The sequence below is a fragment of the Pelobates fuscus genome, chromosome 9, assembly GCF_036172605.1.
Source record: "Pelobates fuscus isolate aPelFus1 chromosome 9, aPelFus1.pri, whole genome shotgun sequence".
In the NCBI taxonomy this organism is placed as follows: Eukaryota; Metazoa; Chordata; class Amphibia; order Anura; family Pelobatidae; genus Pelobates; species Pelobates fuscus.
This window is the reverse complement of record NC_086325.1, coordinates 18,524,540-18,544,752: the sequence shown is the minus strand read 5'-3', so window position 1 is coordinate 18,544,752 and position 20,213 is coordinate 18,524,540. Positions and strand designations below refer to the sequence as shown.

The 20,213-nt window shown below is 40.9% G+C and overlaps 1 protein-coding gene across 1 annotated transcript in view; it reads right to left on the bottom strand.

Moving 5' to 3' along the window:
• Window positions 1-20,213, bottom strand: part of MSH5 (mutS homolog 5) — an 88,089-nt gene that overhangs the window by 10,542 nt on the left and 57,334 nt on the right. The window contains exons 13-23 of the mRNA XM_063431405.1: window positions 19,897-20,025; window positions 17,293-17,365; window positions 15,943-16,052; window positions 12,642-12,722; window positions 10,813-10,900; window positions 10,255-10,441; window positions 9,600-9,726; window positions 6,692-6,841; window positions 6,462-6,536; window positions 5,989-6,132; window positions 3,946-4,083 (exon numbers count right to left, since the gene is read on the bottom strand). Of these exons, the coding sequence (XP_063287475.1) occupies window positions 3,946-4,083; window positions 5,989-6,132; window positions 6,462-6,536; window positions 6,692-6,841; window positions 9,600-9,726; window positions 10,255-10,441; window positions 10,813-10,900; window positions 12,642-12,722; window positions 15,943-16,052; window positions 17,293-17,365; window positions 19,897-20,025 (1,302 nt within the window). The remainder of the gene's footprint in view (window positions 1-3,945; window positions 4,084-5,988; window positions 6,133-6,461; window positions 6,537-6,691; window positions 6,842-9,599; window positions 9,727-10,254; window positions 10,442-10,812; window positions 10,901-12,641; window positions 12,723-15,942; window positions 16,053-17,292; window positions 17,366-19,896; window positions 20,026-20,213) is intronic.

Genomic DNA, 20,213 nt, shown 5'->3' with positions numbered 1-20,213 from the left:
GGGTTAAACAAAAACAATTGAACTAGCTCAACACAATGAATGTTTCAAGTGGTTTCCCCAAATTCAACTGAAAATGCAACTTATAATTATTCTTATTTATAAAATATTTTACCAGGAAAAATACATTGAGATTTCTCTAGTTTTCAAGTATGTCCTGGGTCCACAAAACATTGCATTGATACAATAGTGTACAATAAAATACAAAAACAATATTCATACACAATATATACAAAATGTAACATAGAACAGGTAGGAAATATATGATCAACCATGACACGTGCATTCTGTTTTGTGGTATGTAGAGAGGGATCTCTTAAAGGACTTTATGCTTGGTGAAGATTTGAAAGTGTGCGGGAGGTCGTTCCATAATTGCGGCACTCTGTAGGAAAAGGAGGATCGGGCTGCTTTCTTTTTGTATTGAGGTAGACTAAACAGGCGGGGAGAGCATTCTGCTCAGGTAGGGTGGGAGCTTCCCAGAAAAGCTCTTAAACACAAGGCTGGAAAGATGAAGGGTGCGTCTGGATTCCAGCGACAGCCAGTTTAGTTATTTTAGCATGTCACAATGGTGGGTCCTGTAATTACATTGCAGCACAAATCGGCAGACTTATCCAGTCTCAAAATTATTCAACCCCTTCATGGCAAGCATCTTTAGTACTTAGTAGAGCACCCCTTTGCTGTTTTGGTCTTCTGCAAACGAGATGCATAGCCAGACACCACTTTCTGGCAGCATTCCTGAGGAATCTTAGCCCAGTGCTCATAAACAATGGCGTTCAGTTCAGTAATATTCTTGGGTTTGCTTGCTTTAATCGCTTTCTTAAAATCCCACTAGAGATGATCTGTAGGGTTTAAGTCAGGTGACTGTGATGGTAACTGTGGAATTTTCCAGGACTTCTGCAACCAAGCCTTGGTGGAATTTAAAGTATGCTTGGGATCAGTCTTGTTGGAAGGTTCAATGACGCCCAAGCTTCAGCTTCCTCACATGACGTTTTCTCCTAGGATTTCCTGATACTTCAATGAATCCATCTTGCCTTCCACAGGCTGCGGGTTTCCAGTGCCAGAGGATGCAAAGCTTTCCCACAGCATCACCGAACCACCACCATGCTTAACTGGCAGTGTTCTTTTCAGCATAGGCTTCATTCTTCTTCTTCCAGACATACCGCTGATGCATTGGGCTAAAATGTTGCAGTTTTGGTTCATTTCTCCACAGAACAGAATTCCAAAAGTTCTCTTATTTATATGATTTTGATCATATTCGTGTTGACTTTTCTTGTGCTTTTTGGTCAGTAGTTGTGTACATCTTGGAGTTCTGGCATGGAAACCTTCTGCGTTTAGTACGCATCTAACTGTGCTCATTGAAACCTCAGTGCCCGTTGCTACCAAGTCTTGCTGCAGGTCTTGTGCAGTCACTCAAGGGTTTTTCACAACCTGCCTTCTCAGAAATCTGCTATTGATAGCATCCTTTTTTTGCCCTGTCCACCTGTTCCTTCAACCTTGTACTTGCGAACTATGCTTCCAACGGTGTCTTCGCTATCTTGTTGTATCCTGTACCTTGTTTGTGAAGGGCGATGATCTCTTTTGTTAACTTTGTGGACCATTTTTTTTTTAAATGAACCATATTCGTTTTTTTGACAATCTTTATTTAGATTTTTTGGTGAGAACGAGAGAATCACACAATCATAGTACCATGCAAAATAATGATCAGTTACATAGAAAATAGGTACAATATTGAGGCAAAGAGGAAGACATTTAAAGAGAAAACTGCTTCCAACATTTTTACTTAGCCATATTTCTAACATGCAGGGAAATGTGACACTCAACAAGTCCCTAGCCAATTCAAGTGTTCCAGTTCAAGCACACATGGTGCAACTAATGAAGCCCTTGATTAGTTATATCAAGTGTGCTTGAGACAACACCTGTTTTGCATATTTATGCTGTTATTTTATTCAGGGGGTTGAATAAGTTTGAAACTAGACATGCCATTATAAGTTGCATTTTCAGTTGAATTTTGGGAAAGCCACTTTTATGTTTTTGTTTGATTTGTTCATCGCAAACAGCTGAAGGTTTGTACATTTTGACAATAAACCTGATTTTCAATGGGGGTTGAATAATTTCGATTACAACAGTATATGAATATTGAATACTGAACAAACCCACTATGTAAACTCCGCTTCCTTTCTCATGGTGGCTTAGAAAGTACAAAAGCTTAAAGTCGGACATTAAAAAAACATGGAATTTACCATTCCATCTATGACTGAGATGTTTTTGAAGCCAAGAGGTGTGAGCTGACCTTTAGGACACCTTCTGTTGCTGTGGACTTACTGAAACATGAATGGACACTCTGGGAAGAGGGCATCAGGGCCAGTTATGGCCTACAAGTTTTTCATCAGACCTGCACCAGACCGGATGGTAAAATACCTTTTAAGACACAGCTGACATTTTAATTTTACCACTCCTATATATTATTATTATTATAGTTTTGCTTTAATATACACTTAGAATATATTATTGGACGTAGTTATTCATTGCATTCCCCCCATTATTTTCCCTTCTGTATTGTTATTGAAAGACTAACATGAAATTAACCTACGATTCTTTACTTTTTCATGTTCTTCTCTGAAATTATTATTTTATTTTATTAATATTTAAAAAAAAAATTAAGGTAAATAATAATGACAAACATATTGTTTTAACCTTAACTTTAACCTTAGTCTGAGCTGGATTTAAAAAAACAAAAAAAATGTGTTCATTAAATGTAACCATCGGGTACCGAAACTACTGCTTGGCTAATCCATCAGATTAGTGTTCGTACTAACCACCTGAAGTACCAGCTCTGCCTGTCACCTCATGTCTAGAAGAACTGGGTTAACATTCACATGACGTTCACTCCCATCATCCAAGTTCTCCTAAGTTCTAGTTCCTGGCTCTCTACTGTACCCTGACCTAATACAGATACAGGAGAGGACAGGCTACTTATCCAGCTTCTTTTCTTCAAGGTGCTGCCCCTTTAAGTTCAGAAGCTGTAAACCTCATAGCTGAATTATCTTCTTTCAAACAATAGCTGGTGCCTATACTTGGCTATACTGCGCATGAGCGCACATCTACATAGGGTGCATCAAGCTGCACCCAGGAACTTCTGTTAAACACCGAGAACCCTTTACTAAAAGAAGCTACCAGGGGCACCTTATGGGCGCTTGAATGATCTGGTGACAAAATCAGCTAGCTCCATAGATGGCATTCCCAAACCAGCAAGTTCAAGGTCTCTGCCAGCCGGGACATAAAATCCACCAATACAATCTTCTTAAGCACGGTGAGGTAGGTCCGTCTGCACCGCTCCTGCTTCAGTCCACTCTGACAGAATTGAACTCACGCTGCTGCTTTTTATACTGCCCCAGTTTCCCGCTCTTTTAATGCTTGCAACATTTAACCAATCACAGGCCAGCTCCAGTTCCCGGCAACAGCACTGTCACCAATAATGCCCAGATACCTGTCTAACCGACGGACTGCCACAAATGTAAACTTCCCTACCTTCCAATCCCTTCATTGCCACCATACATACTGTATATGCTACAGTGCTTAGTGCCTGTGATTTCTGGACTAAATGTCCAATGATGCTTGTGCGACCTTAAAGACGTACCTTTAATTTTCTATAATTTATACGAACCCTTTTTATGTTAGGCTCTGTTGTCTCACCCTCCACATATCATGTTCAATGACCAAAACCATTTTATTTTGTTTGTCCAAAAATTTTCATTCTAACCAAATGTCTAAAATGTTCTATAATGTGCATTTTTTAACTCCTCTCAATGTTACACTACTAACAACTTTGTAATCATGAAGCTAATTACATGCAATGGAAGATAAGAGCCGTTGGTGTGCTCGCTTTAACACAAGGGAACATAGCAGAAAGAGAGATTTCCTGGGTCCTTGTAAACAGATGTTTCTCACCTCTACTCCTCGTTTGATTATCTCAGATGGTAAACCAGCCTTGGCTGCCACTCTGGCTGCTTGACTTGCTTCTGATATCCCATCTTTCATCTGGTAGAAAAAGATCAATTCCTCTCCATCCAGGCACCACTCAAGGGTCTACAGGCCAGAAAGAGATTCCATTCATATAACTATTTAACTGGAATTGTGAAAGTAATCTCTGTGTGGGACTATCACACCTCTTGCCTAATGTGATGATGAACCACCTGTGCTGTGTGATCTGACCTGATAATGTAAACCACCTGTGCTGTGTGATCTGACATGATAATGTGAACCACCTGTGCTGTGTGATCTGACCTGATAATGTGAACCACCTGTGCTGTGTGATCTGACCTGATAATGTGAACCACCTGTGCTGTATGATCTGACCTGATAATGTGAACCACCTGTGCTGTGTGATCTGACCTGATAAGATAATGTGAACCACCTGTGCTGTGTGATCTGACCTGATAATGTGAACCACCTGTGCTGTGTGATCTGACCTGATAATGTGAACCACCTGTGCTGTGTGATCTTACCTGATAATGTGAACCACCTGTGCTGTGTGATCTGACCTGATAATGTGAACCACCTGTGCTGTATGATATGACCTGATAATGTGAACCACCTGTGCTGTGTGATCTGACCTGATAAGATAATGTGAACCACCTGTGCTGTGTGATCTGACCTGATAATGTGAACCACCTGTGCTGTGTGATCTGACCTGATAATGTGAACCACCTGTGCTGTGTGATCTGACCTGATAATGTGAACCACCTGTGCTGTATGATCTGACCTGATAATGTGAACCACATGTGCTGTGTGATCTGACCTGATAAGATAATGTGAACCACCTGTGCTGTGTGATCTGACCTGATAATGTGAACCACCTGTGCTGTGTGATCTGACATGATAATGTGAACCACCTGTGCTGTGTGATCTGACATGATAATGTGAACCACCTGTGCTGTGTGATCTGACCTGATAATGTGAACCACCTGTGCTGTGTGATCTGACATGATAATGTGAACCACCTGTGCTGTGTGATCTGACCTGATAATGTGAACCACCTGTGCTGTGTGATCTGACCTGATAATGTGAACCACCTGTGCTGTATGATCTGACCTGATAATATGAACCACCTATGCTGTGTGATCTGACCTGATAATGTGAACCACCTGTGCTGTGTGATCTGACCTGATAATGTGAACCACCTGTGCTGTGTGATCTGACCTGATAATGTGAACCACCTGTGCTGTGTGATCTGACCTGATAATGTGAACCACCTGTGCTGTGTGATCTGTCCTGATAATGTGAACCACCTGTGCTGTGTGATCTGTCCTGATAATGTGAACCACCTGTGCTGTGTGATCTGACCTGATAATGTGAACCACCTGTGCTGTGTGATCTGACCTGATAATATGAACCACCTGTGCTGTATGATCTGACCTGATAATGTTAACCACCTGTGCTGTATGATCTGACCTGATAATGTTAACCACCTGTGCTGTGTGATCTGGCCTGATAATGTGAACCACCTGTGCTGTGTGATCTGACCTGATAATGTAAACCACCTGTGCTGTGTGATCTGGCCTGATAATGTGAACCACCTGTGCTGTGTGATCTGACCTGATAATGTGAACCACCGATGCTGTGTGATCTGACCTGATAATGTAAACCACCTGTGCTGTGTGATCTGGCCTGATAATGTGAACCACCTGTGCTGTGTGATCTGACCTGATAATGTGAACCACCGATGCTGTGTGATCTGACCTGATAATGTGAACCACCTGTGCTGTGTGATCTGACCTGATAATGTGAACCACCTGTGCTGTGTGATCTGACCTGATAATGTGAACCACCTGTGCTGTGTGATCTGACCTGATAATGTGAACCACATGTGCTGTGTGATCTGACCTGATAATGTGAACCACCTGTGCTGTGTGATCTGACCTGATAATGTGAACCACATGTGCTGTGTGATCTGACCTGATAATGTGAACCACATGTGCTGTGTGATCTGACCTGATAATGTAGCAGGGGGCTGTCTGGAAGTATTTTGAGTTGTATTAGGCTGTGGAAATTTGTAGACAAGAAAATGTGTGGACAGTCAAGCCCCTGATTGATCCAGTGCCTAAGAACTGCAGCTAAGAGTGAGAGGCCATCCACCTAGAAAAGAAGAGAGATCAACATACCTTGCTAAATGATGCCTGCCCATGCAAATTGTGACAGATAGTGCTTTATGTCCCTTCTACTATCCCTGAGAATTGACACTGACAAAGCTGTACCCACACCTACGCTGCAGGTCTACATAGGCAGAAAAAACTTAACGTACCCGTCCCTAGCGCGTGGGAGGGACAGAAACAGGAAGCAGTTTTGTGTCTGTCGTTAGCTTTACAAGGTGAGATAAAGTGAAATGATGTGCAGATCTATTGCCTTCCACACTGCAACAAATACTAAAATGATTTGCAGTAATAAAACACATTGACAATGCTTACTGTATTGGTTCCTTTACCAAATTCATCAATTAACACCAGTGACTTCTTTGTTGCATTATTCACTGCTCTTGCCACCTAGATTAACATAAAAATAAAGAGAACTCAATGCCAGCATAACTGGAGCAAGTTAAAAAACACTGCAGTGACCCAATGTGTTTGTAGAACTGATTACCCGCTGGACTGGTAATGAATGGATTTAACTGTGCTTTGCATTTTAAGGATTTGCTCACCTGGTTTAAGTCAATCATGAAGGTAGAAAGGCCAAGAGATACAGATTCCCTGCTTTGGATTCGAGTGAAGATGCCATCGATTGGCCCAATCTCTGCAACTGAAGCAGGAACATAACTTCCAATCATAGACATGAAGACAATGAGACCGACCTGGCAGTATGGAGGGGGTGAAAAACAGTGAGAAATGGGGGAAAACAAAGGAGCTGATCAGAAACGAATGGAACAGACAATGAAACAAGGGAATACAGGATAAAACTGCAGAATGGAATGATGAAAATGAGAATGGATAATGTGAGGAATAGTGATGTCCCGAACGGTTCGCCGGCGAATAGTTCCTGGCGAACATGGCTTGTTCGCGTTCGCCACGGACGGCGAACATATGCGATGTTCAGTCCGCCCCTATTCGTCATCATTGAGTAAGCTTTGACCCTGTACCTCACAGTCAGCAGACACATTCCATCCAATCAGCAACAGACCTGAAGCTGCATTCTGAAGCTGCATTCTTTTTTTTTGTGTGTGTTTGTGTTTATTATACATTATCCTCCATAGCCAGTAACCTGTGTTTATTATACATTATCCCCCCATAGCCAGTAACCTGTGTTTATTATACATTATCCCCCCATAGCCAGTAGCCTGTGTTTATTATACATTATCCTCCCATAGCCAGTAGCCTGTGTTTATTATACATTATCCTCCCATAGCCAGTAACCTGTGTTTATTATACATTATCCTCCCATAGCCAGTAACCTGTGTTTATTATACATTACACCCCCCCCCCCATAGCCAGTAACCTGTGTTTATTATACATTATTCCCCCATATATCCCCCCCCTTCCTGCTTGTTATTTGCTTCCAAAATTGATTAAAGAGTCTGTCCAGCTTAGACTCAATATCCTGCCATGCTTTGCTGGTACCAGGAGGACACTCGGCTGCCGCCATATTGGGAGAGTCGCAGATGAGTATGTCAGCCTGGGCGGCTTGCTCTGTGCGTCCATTAGCTCCAGACAGCCTCTCAGGGGTGGACCGGGATAACCCCCACCGGTCCGAGGGGGCAGGGTAACGGAGCTCCTGCCAGGAAGTAGCTGCTCCTGGGCATCCCAGGATCGGGAGATCAGTCGCCTCTCCCGCCCGGTGAGCACCAGGCCACACTTGCCACGCGGAGGTAAGTAAGACTCTGTTGCTGACCGCTATTAGCATGTCGGGTCGGTCAGGTAGGAGCAACATTGCTGGGTCATCCACTTCTGGGGTGAAATTCGCTTGTTGATAGCTGCTTAAAGTGAGATATTGAGGGAGCTCACACGAAGTGCGCCTTTCCTCCATGACAGCTAGGCCCCGCCCCCTGGAAGCTGCATTCGTAGTGAGAGGAGGGACAGTGTAGCTGCTGCTGATTTAATAGGGAAATCGATAGCTAGGCTAGTGTATTCAGTGTCCACTACAGTCCTGAAGGACTCATCTGATCTCTGCTGTAAGGACCCTTTTTAGGGCTAGAACATCAGTCTGCTTTTTTTTTTCTGTGTAATCTAATTGCAGTTGCCTGCCTGCCAGCATGTGTGTCGGGCTCACAGCGTATACTGTGCCCACTTGTCCAGTGCCACCACTCATATCTGGTGTCACAATAGCATGCATTTAAAAAAAAAAAAAACTTTTTTGACTGTAATATAATAGCAGTCAGTTTCCTTCACACGTGTGCGTTTCAGGGCCTGCCAGGGCACAGTGTCACACCAGTGTAACTCATATCTGGTGTAACAGTAGTGTACATTTAAAAAAAAAATACAGGGGGCTTGTTGTCACCTTTCGGGGACCCTTGGTGTTGTACGTGGCTGGGTGGAGGAAGAGACCTTCAATGACATCAGTGAGGACAAGGAACGGGACATGGCTAGCTTGGTATCCAACCTTGTGCAAATGGGGAGTTTGCGGTTGTGCAAATGGACTGTTTGCGGTTGTTTGCGGTGTGTTAAACGGGGAGTTTGGTCTGTCACTGTGAAGCGGGCGTAACCCTTACACTACCTGATCGATACAACATCATACCTGATGTTTTAAAGCACGTTATTCCAAACAATTTAGGAATGTTAGGTGATTTATGCCCTTTATGGATTAAAACCAGACTCTGCATCAACTATGTAATTTTCCATGGGAGTTTTGCCATGGATCCCCCTCCGGCATGCCACAGTCCAGGTGTTAGTCCCCTTGAAAAACGTTTCCATCACTATTGTGGCCAGAAAGAGTCCCTGTGGGTTTTAAAATTCGCCTGCCTATTGTAGTCTTTGGCGGTTCGCCTGGTTCACCCGTTCGCGAACATTTGCGGAAGTTCGCGTTCGCCGCTCACGAATGGAAAATTTTATGTTCGCGACATCACTAGTGAGGAAACAATAAATGCAGAGGTATATGAAAAGAGGTATATGAAAATAGTGAAGAAGTGACATGGGGCACATTTCAGGCTAAAATTGTGAATTGTGGATTTTTTCCCCAAGTTAGCTATTTTCTAGTTCAGCTATTTGGGTATTAAACCCCTAATCCCTTCTCAGTTCTCCACGTTTACTGACCAGGTGAATAACCCAAACTGTAAAATGCATTGCAGGAGTAATGGTGAAAAGGAAAGAGGGAGATGGAATGAACAGAGATTGGCTGAAACAAAAGTATCACAGTATGAAATAAAAACAGATTAAGAAAAAGAATAAAAGATGGTTAATGTTTCTCTCTTACTTTTCTTCTTGGATCTATATCTCTAGCTCTATTACCGCTTCTTGTTAGTCTCCTGATTTCTCTCACTTCTACAATGCTCTGTCTGTTAATAGCACCCAAGTTAACTCACTGCACCCCTCCTGTGTCACAGCCTGTCTTTACCATTCCCTCCTTTATATTTTATCCCCTTCATTCAGTCCATCTATATATTCTTCTCTGCCTGTCACCTGTTTCATATATACACTTTTCCCACAAGAGTTGGGTCCCGTCAGGATTTTTATACGTTTCTCCATTTCTTCTGTCTGGGTTGAATTTGGGACAAATGTTCCAGAGCAATATACCATGAGGGGGTGTCTGTGGAAGAATGAAGACATACAATATACGAACACACAGAGAGTAAATCTAGACCATGGTACAGGGAAAATAATCTCACACCTCTAGGGCTGATACAATTTAATATCATGGGCTGATTACAATAAAATATACTGTTTATCATTAGCGGATACATTAAAATATAGGGTTTATTACAAGATAATATAACAAAATAAAGTGTTAGTACAGTGATGGCAAATCTATGGATCCATAAACACCCCAGGGGCCAGTGAATGCAGATGGGAAAAAGGCTACATCTTTATACTCATTAACCTCTACATGACACTAGGAAAACACATTTAAGCAGAATCTGGAACTTAAATAAAAAAAAAATAAAAAAAACCATAGAGGAGACATGGTCCTGAAAGTAAGAAGATTTTAAATAAAAAAAGGGCTGGACACGTTCAGATGTGTTTCCTGGTTTCTGCAAATATTGGGCTGTCAGGCTTTTTAACAGAGCGGTAGTATTAGTGATTTAAGAAAAGTGTACAAACTGGTCTTGAGCCTCACCTCCCTTCCTTGATGTAAATCGTGTTAGAGGGAACATAGCGGGGACGTACAAATCCATTCTCGCGGGCAGATACTGCCAAGGCAAGGAGAGCATCCAACTGGCCAACATACTCAATCACATCATATAGAACAGCTGACTTTTCCAATATCAATGTCTGCATCTGATGCATAATCATGGTCTCATGGTCTGTTGGGGAGAAGTAGATTACCTTGTTTTGCTTTGTGGAGGAAACATTTATTTCTGCACTTATATCTACCTGATGCGTATTATGTATGCTAGTCTGCCGACTATGTGCATTTTAGTTCTCTCTGTTCCAATTAGAGTAGATATCTGCAGGCACCATGTGTTGATCATGAACTGTTTGAGACAGCAGATCTCCAAATACCTGGCATTGACCACCCCTTCCTCCTATTCCCTGTCTGTCTTGTTAGGTGACTTATTACAATCCTTCACAAAGACTCGCATTCTCAATGAATGACTGCTCAGATCAAATTTACCCTTTTCCTCCCTCACTATTTAAAATACAAAAATTATATGTCCCCAGTTACTTCACTAACCTCTAATGTCACAGTGAAGGTCCCCCAGTAATGAATCCAACTCCCGGGTACGAGCACTTCTGTAGTGGAGTCTATCCTCTGACAAGAACTAGAACGCACATAGAAGATGGTCATATAACACACAGTGAAAAAGTTTAATCTGAAACTGCACTAGGGTTAGAGTCAGGGTGAGAAGCCAAAATAACTGAGTTTCTTTCCTATGTTCTTCCTCTAGTTGTAATTTACCAGTTTTTTGACAAACTATGTCTCAGTGGAGATATCTTTGCCAGAAGCTCAAGGAAGCAAGGTGAAGGGTCAGTGTAGGACCCGTCTAGGGGGGTCTGCCTTGACGTTGGCAGGCGGGCATTCCCTCCAATGGCCATTGGAGTAACTAAATGACCTCCATTTGTTTAAATGTACATAATGATTAAGGAGAGAGCGCAGGTAACTTTTTTCTTTGGTTTTTACTATATGTATTGGAGCTGATGTGTACTGTAGTGGTTGCTGCCGCCCAGGAATGATGGGAGTGAGCGCAGGACTTGTCTTTTTGTATTTGTATTTACTTTGTATCACACAGCCTGGTTACAATGCTGCCACCCATCCCATGTGTTCCTTATTAAGTATGTACGGGTGTATATAAAAAATACGCCTTTCTGTCTCATTAGAGATATCTTTGCCAGAAGCTCAAGTAAGCAGGCTGAAGGGTCAGAGAAGAACCCGCTTAGGGGCGTCTGCCTTTGCGTTGGCAGGCGGGCATTCCCTCCAGTGGCCATTGGAGTAACTAAATGACCTCCATTTGTTTAAATGTACATAGGGATTAAGGAGAGAGCGCAGGTAACTTTTTTTCCTTGACAAACTATGGCTAAGAGAGAAAGAAAATACCACCACCATCGAAAACAGCATCCCTGTAACATTAAATCAGCTACTGAAAAGGTTTAAAGGATCACTATAGGGTCAGGGACACAAACATGTATTCCTGACCCTATAGTGCTAAACCACAATTTAGGTGGCTTGCCCCCCACTTAGCACCCTTAAAAACAATTAAAACTCACCTTATTTCCAGCACCGCGCGGGTCCGCCGGCACTGGCCCCGGCATCATCAGAATTTACAATTTTCAGCCAATCCAATGCTTTCCCATGGGATTGGCTAAAATCTGCAAGGGGCGGGGCCAAACACCATTTTGGTCAATCAGCACCTCCTCATAGAGATGCACTGAATCAATGCATCTCTATGAGGAAAATTCAGCGTCCCCATGCAGTGCGTCCATCTGAGGAGTGGCCTCTTGGAGGTGTCCCTAGAGGCAATGTAAACACCTTTTCTCACCAGAACAATTACATTAAGCTATAGTTGTTTTGGTGACTATAGTGTCCCTTTAATGTATGATCTACAACAAAATAATCAAAATCACTTCTCTGGAGATTGCACTATTAAAGCAACAAACCACGCTCTAAAAGTCGTTCAGCTTGCAGAAGTGCTTTATGGAATAACAGTGTCCCCTCTGTCTCACATTATCAAGCCATTGGTTCATCCCTCGTCTGGGCAGAAAGGAGGAGGAGCGGAATTAGCTGCAGAATCAATATCTGCAGCTAATGCAATGTTAAGTATTTAGCAGTTAGATATGAATTATAAAAATGAAATATACCTTTTTCCTTTCTAAATGCCTTGCTCAAATTTATTACAAATATAAATTTTTAGCACGTATGTTGCATTAAAAGCTGTAAAAGTGCAGACCTCACTTCACATGGCATCTAACCTTGTGCTCAAATCTGCCACAATAAAAAACCTGAGATATTCTAATATTATATTATTATGGGACTACAGCTAGCTTTGTCCTGTTTGGGATCTTTACCATGAACTCCAGTCCTTCAATTTCAAAATCGCTTTTGTCCTGCATGAAAGGGAGACGGGGAATGGACAGAAGGAAACCAATCTAAAAGAGGAAATAAAACTAATGAGCTAAAGAAACCAAAACATGTTGTTTAAAAGACAAAAAAAATTAATTAATGGTGTTGGTCTATTATTTTATGAACCCTACTGGTATAGCTTTGAAGGGGACCTGTCATGTCATTAACAATGCATGCATGCTAGCAGTTTTTCACTGTTAAAGGAGAGTAGAAAAGACCTCCTACATGAGGTCCTTGGGCTCTCCACTCATTGCGATGGAAGCAACCTAGCCAGTGCTCCAAACGTCAGTCCGCTCCGACACCAGCACGCTAGCAACAAAGCCGAGTGCCGAGATCACTGAGGAGATTTGCCCAAGCAGGGAAAATCAAAGAAGTGTCCAGACAGACTGGAGAAGAAGCGGAGGACGGCTCGAAGGGGGGGGTGTTACACAAAGAGTTTATATATGTATATATTTTACATTGAATACACCATGTAGCTTTGTGATACATAGTATATTCAAAGTATATGGGAACGATTTCAAGACATTTAATATCTTCCTTACAGGTTAATTTTAGTTTCTCTGTAAACAGTTCCAAAGATTGAAAGCTGTAGTGATATCTTGATTTACAGTAGCAGTATCTGGGTTCACCAGAAGATGTCACTATATTACCACTGATACAGGCTTGACAGTCCTTCGCCTTTTTACAGAATTATAAATGCGTTTCAGGGTGAATATTGTCACTTTTTAATATTTTTTTTATGAAACTGACCATATACAGAGCAATTGTAAAATGTATTACCAGTTGATTTTTTTTAATTATTGTTTAGGAAACATTTTAAATTACTTCAGGACCCTTAATCTACACCAAGCATGTGGCCCACACTGAGTATCTTTGTGGCCCAGGACCAGACTGGCAGCGTATTAAATTGGGGGGAAGGAGAGGGGCAGTATATTAAATTAAGGGGAATGAGAGGTGCAGTGTATTAGAATGGGGGGAGAAAGTGAGGGCAGTGTATTAAATTGGAGGGAGGGAGGAAAGTGTATTAAATTGGGGGGGGGGAGTGAGGTGGGGGAGTCTATTAGAGTAAGGAGGGCAGTGTATTAAATTGGGGGGAATGAGGAGGGCAGTGTATTAAATTGGGATGAAGGAGGTGGTGAAGTCTATCGAGTAAGGGGGGCAGAAGGAGAAGGGTAGTGTATTAGAGTGGTTGGAGTGGGGCAGTGTATTAGGGAGGGGAGGCTGTATATTAAATTAGAGTGGAGGGGAACTGTATTAGATTGGTGAGTAGGGGAGGCAGTGTTTTAAATTAGAGTGGAGGGAGCAGTGTATTAGATTGGTGAATAGGGGAAGCAGTGTATTAAATTAGAGTAAGGGGGGGGAGTGTATTAGATTGGTGAATAGGGGAAGCAGTGTATTAAATTACAGTGGTGGTGGCAGTGTGTTCAATTAGAGTGGAGGGAGGGCAGTGTATTCAATTGGGGGGCAGTGTATTAGGGTGGAGGGCGGGCCGCGGGAGGCTCTATATTAGATTGGGGGGGGGGCATAATAAGTAACTTGAAGCAAAGCTATTGAGTAAAATATATATATGTGTGTATATATATATATTGTGACCAGACCAATCTCGCCACATTGCATTGGAGGAGCCTGGTTGCCCGCCTGCTGCCTTTAGACTATGGCCCCATGTGGAAACGCTTGATTTTCCCCTGCAAAGACACGAAAGCCGTGGAGCCCATTCGTATAATGAAAGACTATGGGAAAGACTTTGGCTCCATGGCAATTGAACTGTATGTGTGTGATCTGAGCGCCATTCAGTAATAATGTGCGCTCAGATCTGAGCTATCTGGGGATATGTTGAATGTACCTGTTTTATGCAATGGCTGCACAGTTATATCTTTTTTATGTATTTTATTGTCTTTTGCTGCCATGTGTTCAATGGAGTTTTGCCTCTGTCCTTGGAGATAATTGGATTACTTCCCAATTATCTCCAGGCTAGAAGACTCTGTGGAACTGGTTTTGGGTAGAAAAGCCATGCTTCATTTGGTCACAAAGGACTACAATCTATCTTTTGAACCACTGGACCAATTTGTATGATTTTGACGTATGTTTGTATTTGGAGTATGCTGATTCTGAAAATATAAGTGAATGTGATGCATACTTTTAAAGTTATGAATAATGAATAATGTGGAAAAACTATATTTCTCTGACTGTGATAATTAAATTACCCATTGTGTAAGGTAATTGTATCACAGGCAGAGGGGAGGATTTTGTGTGGGAGTGTCTGAGTGTATTGTACGTGTTTATTGGTTGTTTTCCAAAACCCTGTGGGTGGTACTAATGTGTATATAAGAACAATAAACCCACAGCTCTGGCTGTTCCTGCTTGACCCTCAAAACGGAGCCTTGTCTCATGGGGATTTACTGTATGCTGCTTCAGTTCGACTGCTAGGAGTTTAAACCTTTTGTATGTTTTTTTCCTATTCGCCTGTTTACACCATTCGTATGTTTGAGATCATTCATATGCTTCTCCAGTTCGGCAGTTTGGTGTCTTTGGTAGCTGCCTGTGTATCTGGAAGGGGAATATACTCTAAACGGCGTTTAACCCCTTTTATGCCCGGGGTGCTGTTACATATATGTGTGTATATATATATATATATATATATATATATATATATACCCAGGATTATATATTGTTTGCATGAGAATGATACAAGTCATTTTAGTTTGTGTTGGTCTAGGTCAAACTCGTTTTTTTTGGGGGGGTGGGAGGCCCACATACACTTAAACCTTGTTTATTTGGCCCGTGTTAGCCTTTGAATTTAACATGCTTGATCTACACCCTACGCTATCAGGATAGAAGTGTAAACTACAAATAAGGTAGTTCCACTGAGCTAAACTAGCAGTGGTGACATCTTACAATGACAAACACGTTAATCATTATCGGATCCCATGTCCAGTCCATAGGAAATCCAACATCCAAACTTCCGAAAAGTGTAACAATCTATACATTTACATACTTGTAATAGACATTTTCTAACACATACATATGCATTACAAATCCATGACAATTTCAATGTGTTTGAGTCTCTGACTTTGACTGCTGCAGTATATGGTGCACTACAATTACAACTCCTCGTATACAGATAATGGTCTGCAGGATGGCATGCGCAATATATTGCAATACAGGGACTGGATCAGAACTACAGCCACACATTATAACACATTTAAAGTAGCGTTTAATTCTTTCCTCTCACTTTATTTTTCTCACCAGAGGAATGTAGATCACGCAGCAAAATGGGATCTTGCTGTCCAAGTTCTCCAGCTCTTTGCGTGCAACCTCCGTGAGAAAATCTGACAGGCCATGTAACCGACGCTTTTCTGTTACAAAAAAAAAGATGAACATTTATAAGTCACAGAAATGATAAACAATCATGTGTTAATGGTCACTTGCAGTCTTACTGTGTTTATGTAAGTGATTTAAAAAATCATAATAATAATATACCACTCCTCCATACTAATCCATATCTTGGCTGTGGGTGTCTTACGTAATAAACAGACTGGGCCAGTTTGACAACAGTCCGCCTGCAGCTTGCTAGGTTACGATATATGTCAGTGATAGCAGAGAAAAGGTTTGCAAAGTACTTGCTCAATTCATGCTCACTGAGCATTATGGGAAATGTTGTTCAGTAGCCAAAATGTAGCAATCCTGGAATATGTAATAAGGAAGTTGTATCTGTCTCTTGTGCGAAGAACATAATATTTAGCAGCATCATGGACGAGCAGCTAGTTAAATCTCTGTAACAGGTGGTGGTTATAGTGTTATATGTTTGCCATTTTATTCAGTTACAAGATGACTTACATGTAAGTAAAGTGTAAATCGGTTGTTATATGTATTTTAAAAAATAATAACAAAATGACTGTTAATACAAGAGATATCTATATATGGATAATTGCATGTACTGCTGATTAAATAGCATGCCAGGGACCCAAACATGTTAACTGCAACATGTTGCTTAGGTTGCAGCTAGTTATGCAGGGAGTGTGTTTTATTTTGTTTATGCTGACTGAGCATTTTTGTCAATCCCCGCTCTCCACAAATCTATTGCTTTTCTATAACTTCCACTTTGAACAGTAATCCAATGCTAGTAAATGAAGAAACCCACCCGGCTGTACGCTTGACAGCCAGGGGATGTTACTACGGTGTTATATGGAAGTATCAATTTCAATTTTCCCTTCATTGTCTTCTTTTTTGTTTAATGTATGAGAAATCTTTCAAAACTGCAAGTCAGCTTGTTTTTTCCTAGTAATATTACTACTCTGTCTTATGTGATTGTAATAAAAAGTAAAATCATGAGGGGAAAAAATGAGCTAAAAACTGAAAAATTAATAAAAAGTATTGTAAAGTTGGATTATTTTGATAAACTACAAAAAAAAAAAAGACAGAAACGAGGCACCAATGTATAAATTGTGGAGTAATAGTTTTATACATTAGAAATTGGTGTGAATGTGAAAGCAAACCTGACACTGTTTATTCATAACTCTCGTACTCTCAAACTTGGAGGTGTCAGCTGAAACGATAAGGTGTATGAATGTAGAGCAAAAGCATTGGGTAACTCACTTTCGTCCACTGCAGGGTCTACGAAGGGTTTAATGCAGAATCGCTTCTCAGTCAGACTCTCCTCAAAATCTACCTGTGGGATTTGGAAGGATGGAAAGAGACAGAGATGCAGGAAAGTGAGGATAATTAACAAAGGAATTGATCAGCTGGAAAATGCTGTTCAGGTACTGTAACTTAATATTGCAATTCCCAGGTCAATTATCCATGATTCCCAGTTCAGCAAATAAACCCCAGAGAGGACACAGGCTCCGTAAACTAATCCTGATTTGATTCACTTTTCATTCTGCCCTCTAACCAACGTCTTCATGAGAAATGCTAATCTTATAGTGCCACCTCTAGACTGTTATCACCAGTGTAGTAAATCACCCAATGTGTCAGGAAAATCAGTCTACATAACACAAAGATACAACTACACTGCATAACAGAGAGATACAACTACACTGCAAAACAGAGATACAACTACACTGCATAACACAGAGATACAACTACACTGCAAAACAGAGATACAACTACACTGCATAACACAGAGATACACCTACACTACATAACAGAGATACAACTACACTGCATAACAGAGATACAACTACACTGCATAACACAGAGAGATACAACTACACTGCATAACAGAGAGATACAACTACACTGCATAACACAGAGATACACCTACACTGCATAACAGAGATAAAACTACACTGCAAAACAGAGATACAACTACACTGCATAACAGAGAGATACAACTACACTGCAAAACAGAGATACAAATACACTGCATAACAGAGATACAACTACACTGCATAACAGAGAGATACAACTACACTGCAAAACAGAGATACAACTACACTGCATAACAGAGAGATACAACTACACTGCAAAACAGAGATATAACTACACTGCATAACAGAGATACAACTACACTGCATTACACAGAGATACACCTACACTACATAACAGAGATACAACTATACTGCATAACACAGAGATACAACTACACTACATAACAGAGATACAACTACACTGCATAACAGAGAGATACACCTACACTACATAACAGAGATACAACTACACTGTATAACAGAGATACAACTACACTGCAAAACAGAGATACAACTACAGTGCATAACACAGAGATACAACTACACTGCAAAACAGAGAGATACAACTACACTGCAAAACAGAGATACAACTACACTGCATAACAGAGAGATACAACTACACTGCAAAACAGAGATACAACTACACTGCATAACACAGAGATACAACTACACTACATAACGGAGAGACACAACTACACTGCATAACACAGAGATACAACTACACTGCAAAACAGAGATACAACTACAGTGTATAACAAAGATACAACTAAACTGCAAAACAGAGATACAACTACACTGCAAAACAGAGAGATACAACTACACTGCAAAACAGAGATACAACTATACTGCATAACACAGAGATACAACTACACTACATAACGGAGAGACACAACTACACTGCATAACACAGAGATACAACTACACTGCAAAACAGAGATACAACTACACTGCAAAACACAGAGATACAACTAAACTGCAAAACAGAGATACAACTACACTGCAAAACACAGAGATACAACTACACTGCAAAACAGAGATACAACTACACTGCAAAACAGAGATACAACTACACTGCATAACACAGAGATACAACTACACTACATAACGGAGAGACACAACTACACTGCATAACACAGAGATACAACTACACTGCAAAACAGAGATACAACTACACTGCAAAACACAGAGATACAACTAAACTGCAAAACAGAGATACAACTACACTGCAAAACACAGAGATACAACTACACTGCAAAACAGAGATACAACTACACTGCATAACAGAGATACAACTACACTACATAACGGAGAGACACAACTACACTGCATAACACAGAGATACACCTACACTACATAACAGAGATACAACTACACCGCATAACAGAGAGATACAACTATACTGCATAACACAGAGATACAACTACACTGCATAACAGAGATACAACTATACTGCATAACACAGAGATACAACTACACTGCATAACACAGAGATACAACTACACTGCATAACACAGAGATACAACTACACTAGATAACGGAGAGATACAACTACACTGCATAACACAGAGATACAACTACACTGCCAAACAGAGATACAACTACACTGCAAAACAGAGATACAACTACACTGTATAACAAAGATACAACTACACCGCATAACACAGATACAACTACACTACATAACACAGATATACAACTACATTGTATAACAGAGATACAACTACACTACATAACACAGATAAACAACTACACTACATAACAGAGAGATAGAGCTACATTACATAATGAAGAGATAAAACTACACTGCAAACCAGAGAGATACAACTACACTGCATAACAGAGATATAACTACAGTACAAAACAGAGAGAGATACAACATAACAAAGAACTACAACTACACTACATAAAGGGGAGATTACACTAGATAAATGAGAGGTATGATTTTACTACTTAAAGAGGAATTACAAGTTTACTATAATAAAGATATAAATAAAATAAAATAGACTCTGACCACTTTGCTGATAATGCTGGCAATATAATGCAAGTCATTGCTGAAGGCTGCAGAGATGCGGGAGAAGAGAGACACTGTCTGAGGCAAGGAACGGCAGGTATCTCCAATACATACAGCATTGTACACTGTCTGCAAAGAGACAGAGTGATGGAAAAAAAGAGAGCTCGCTTTCCTGATGGGGAGAGAGTGTAGTTAAGAAACAATGAAGATTGATAGGAAATAATTCACATAAAGCTGTGAAATAGCTGGTAAATAAAAGAGACATTGGGATAGGTGAAGAAAATCATGGATGTATAGCTGTTGGAGAACAAAAACAT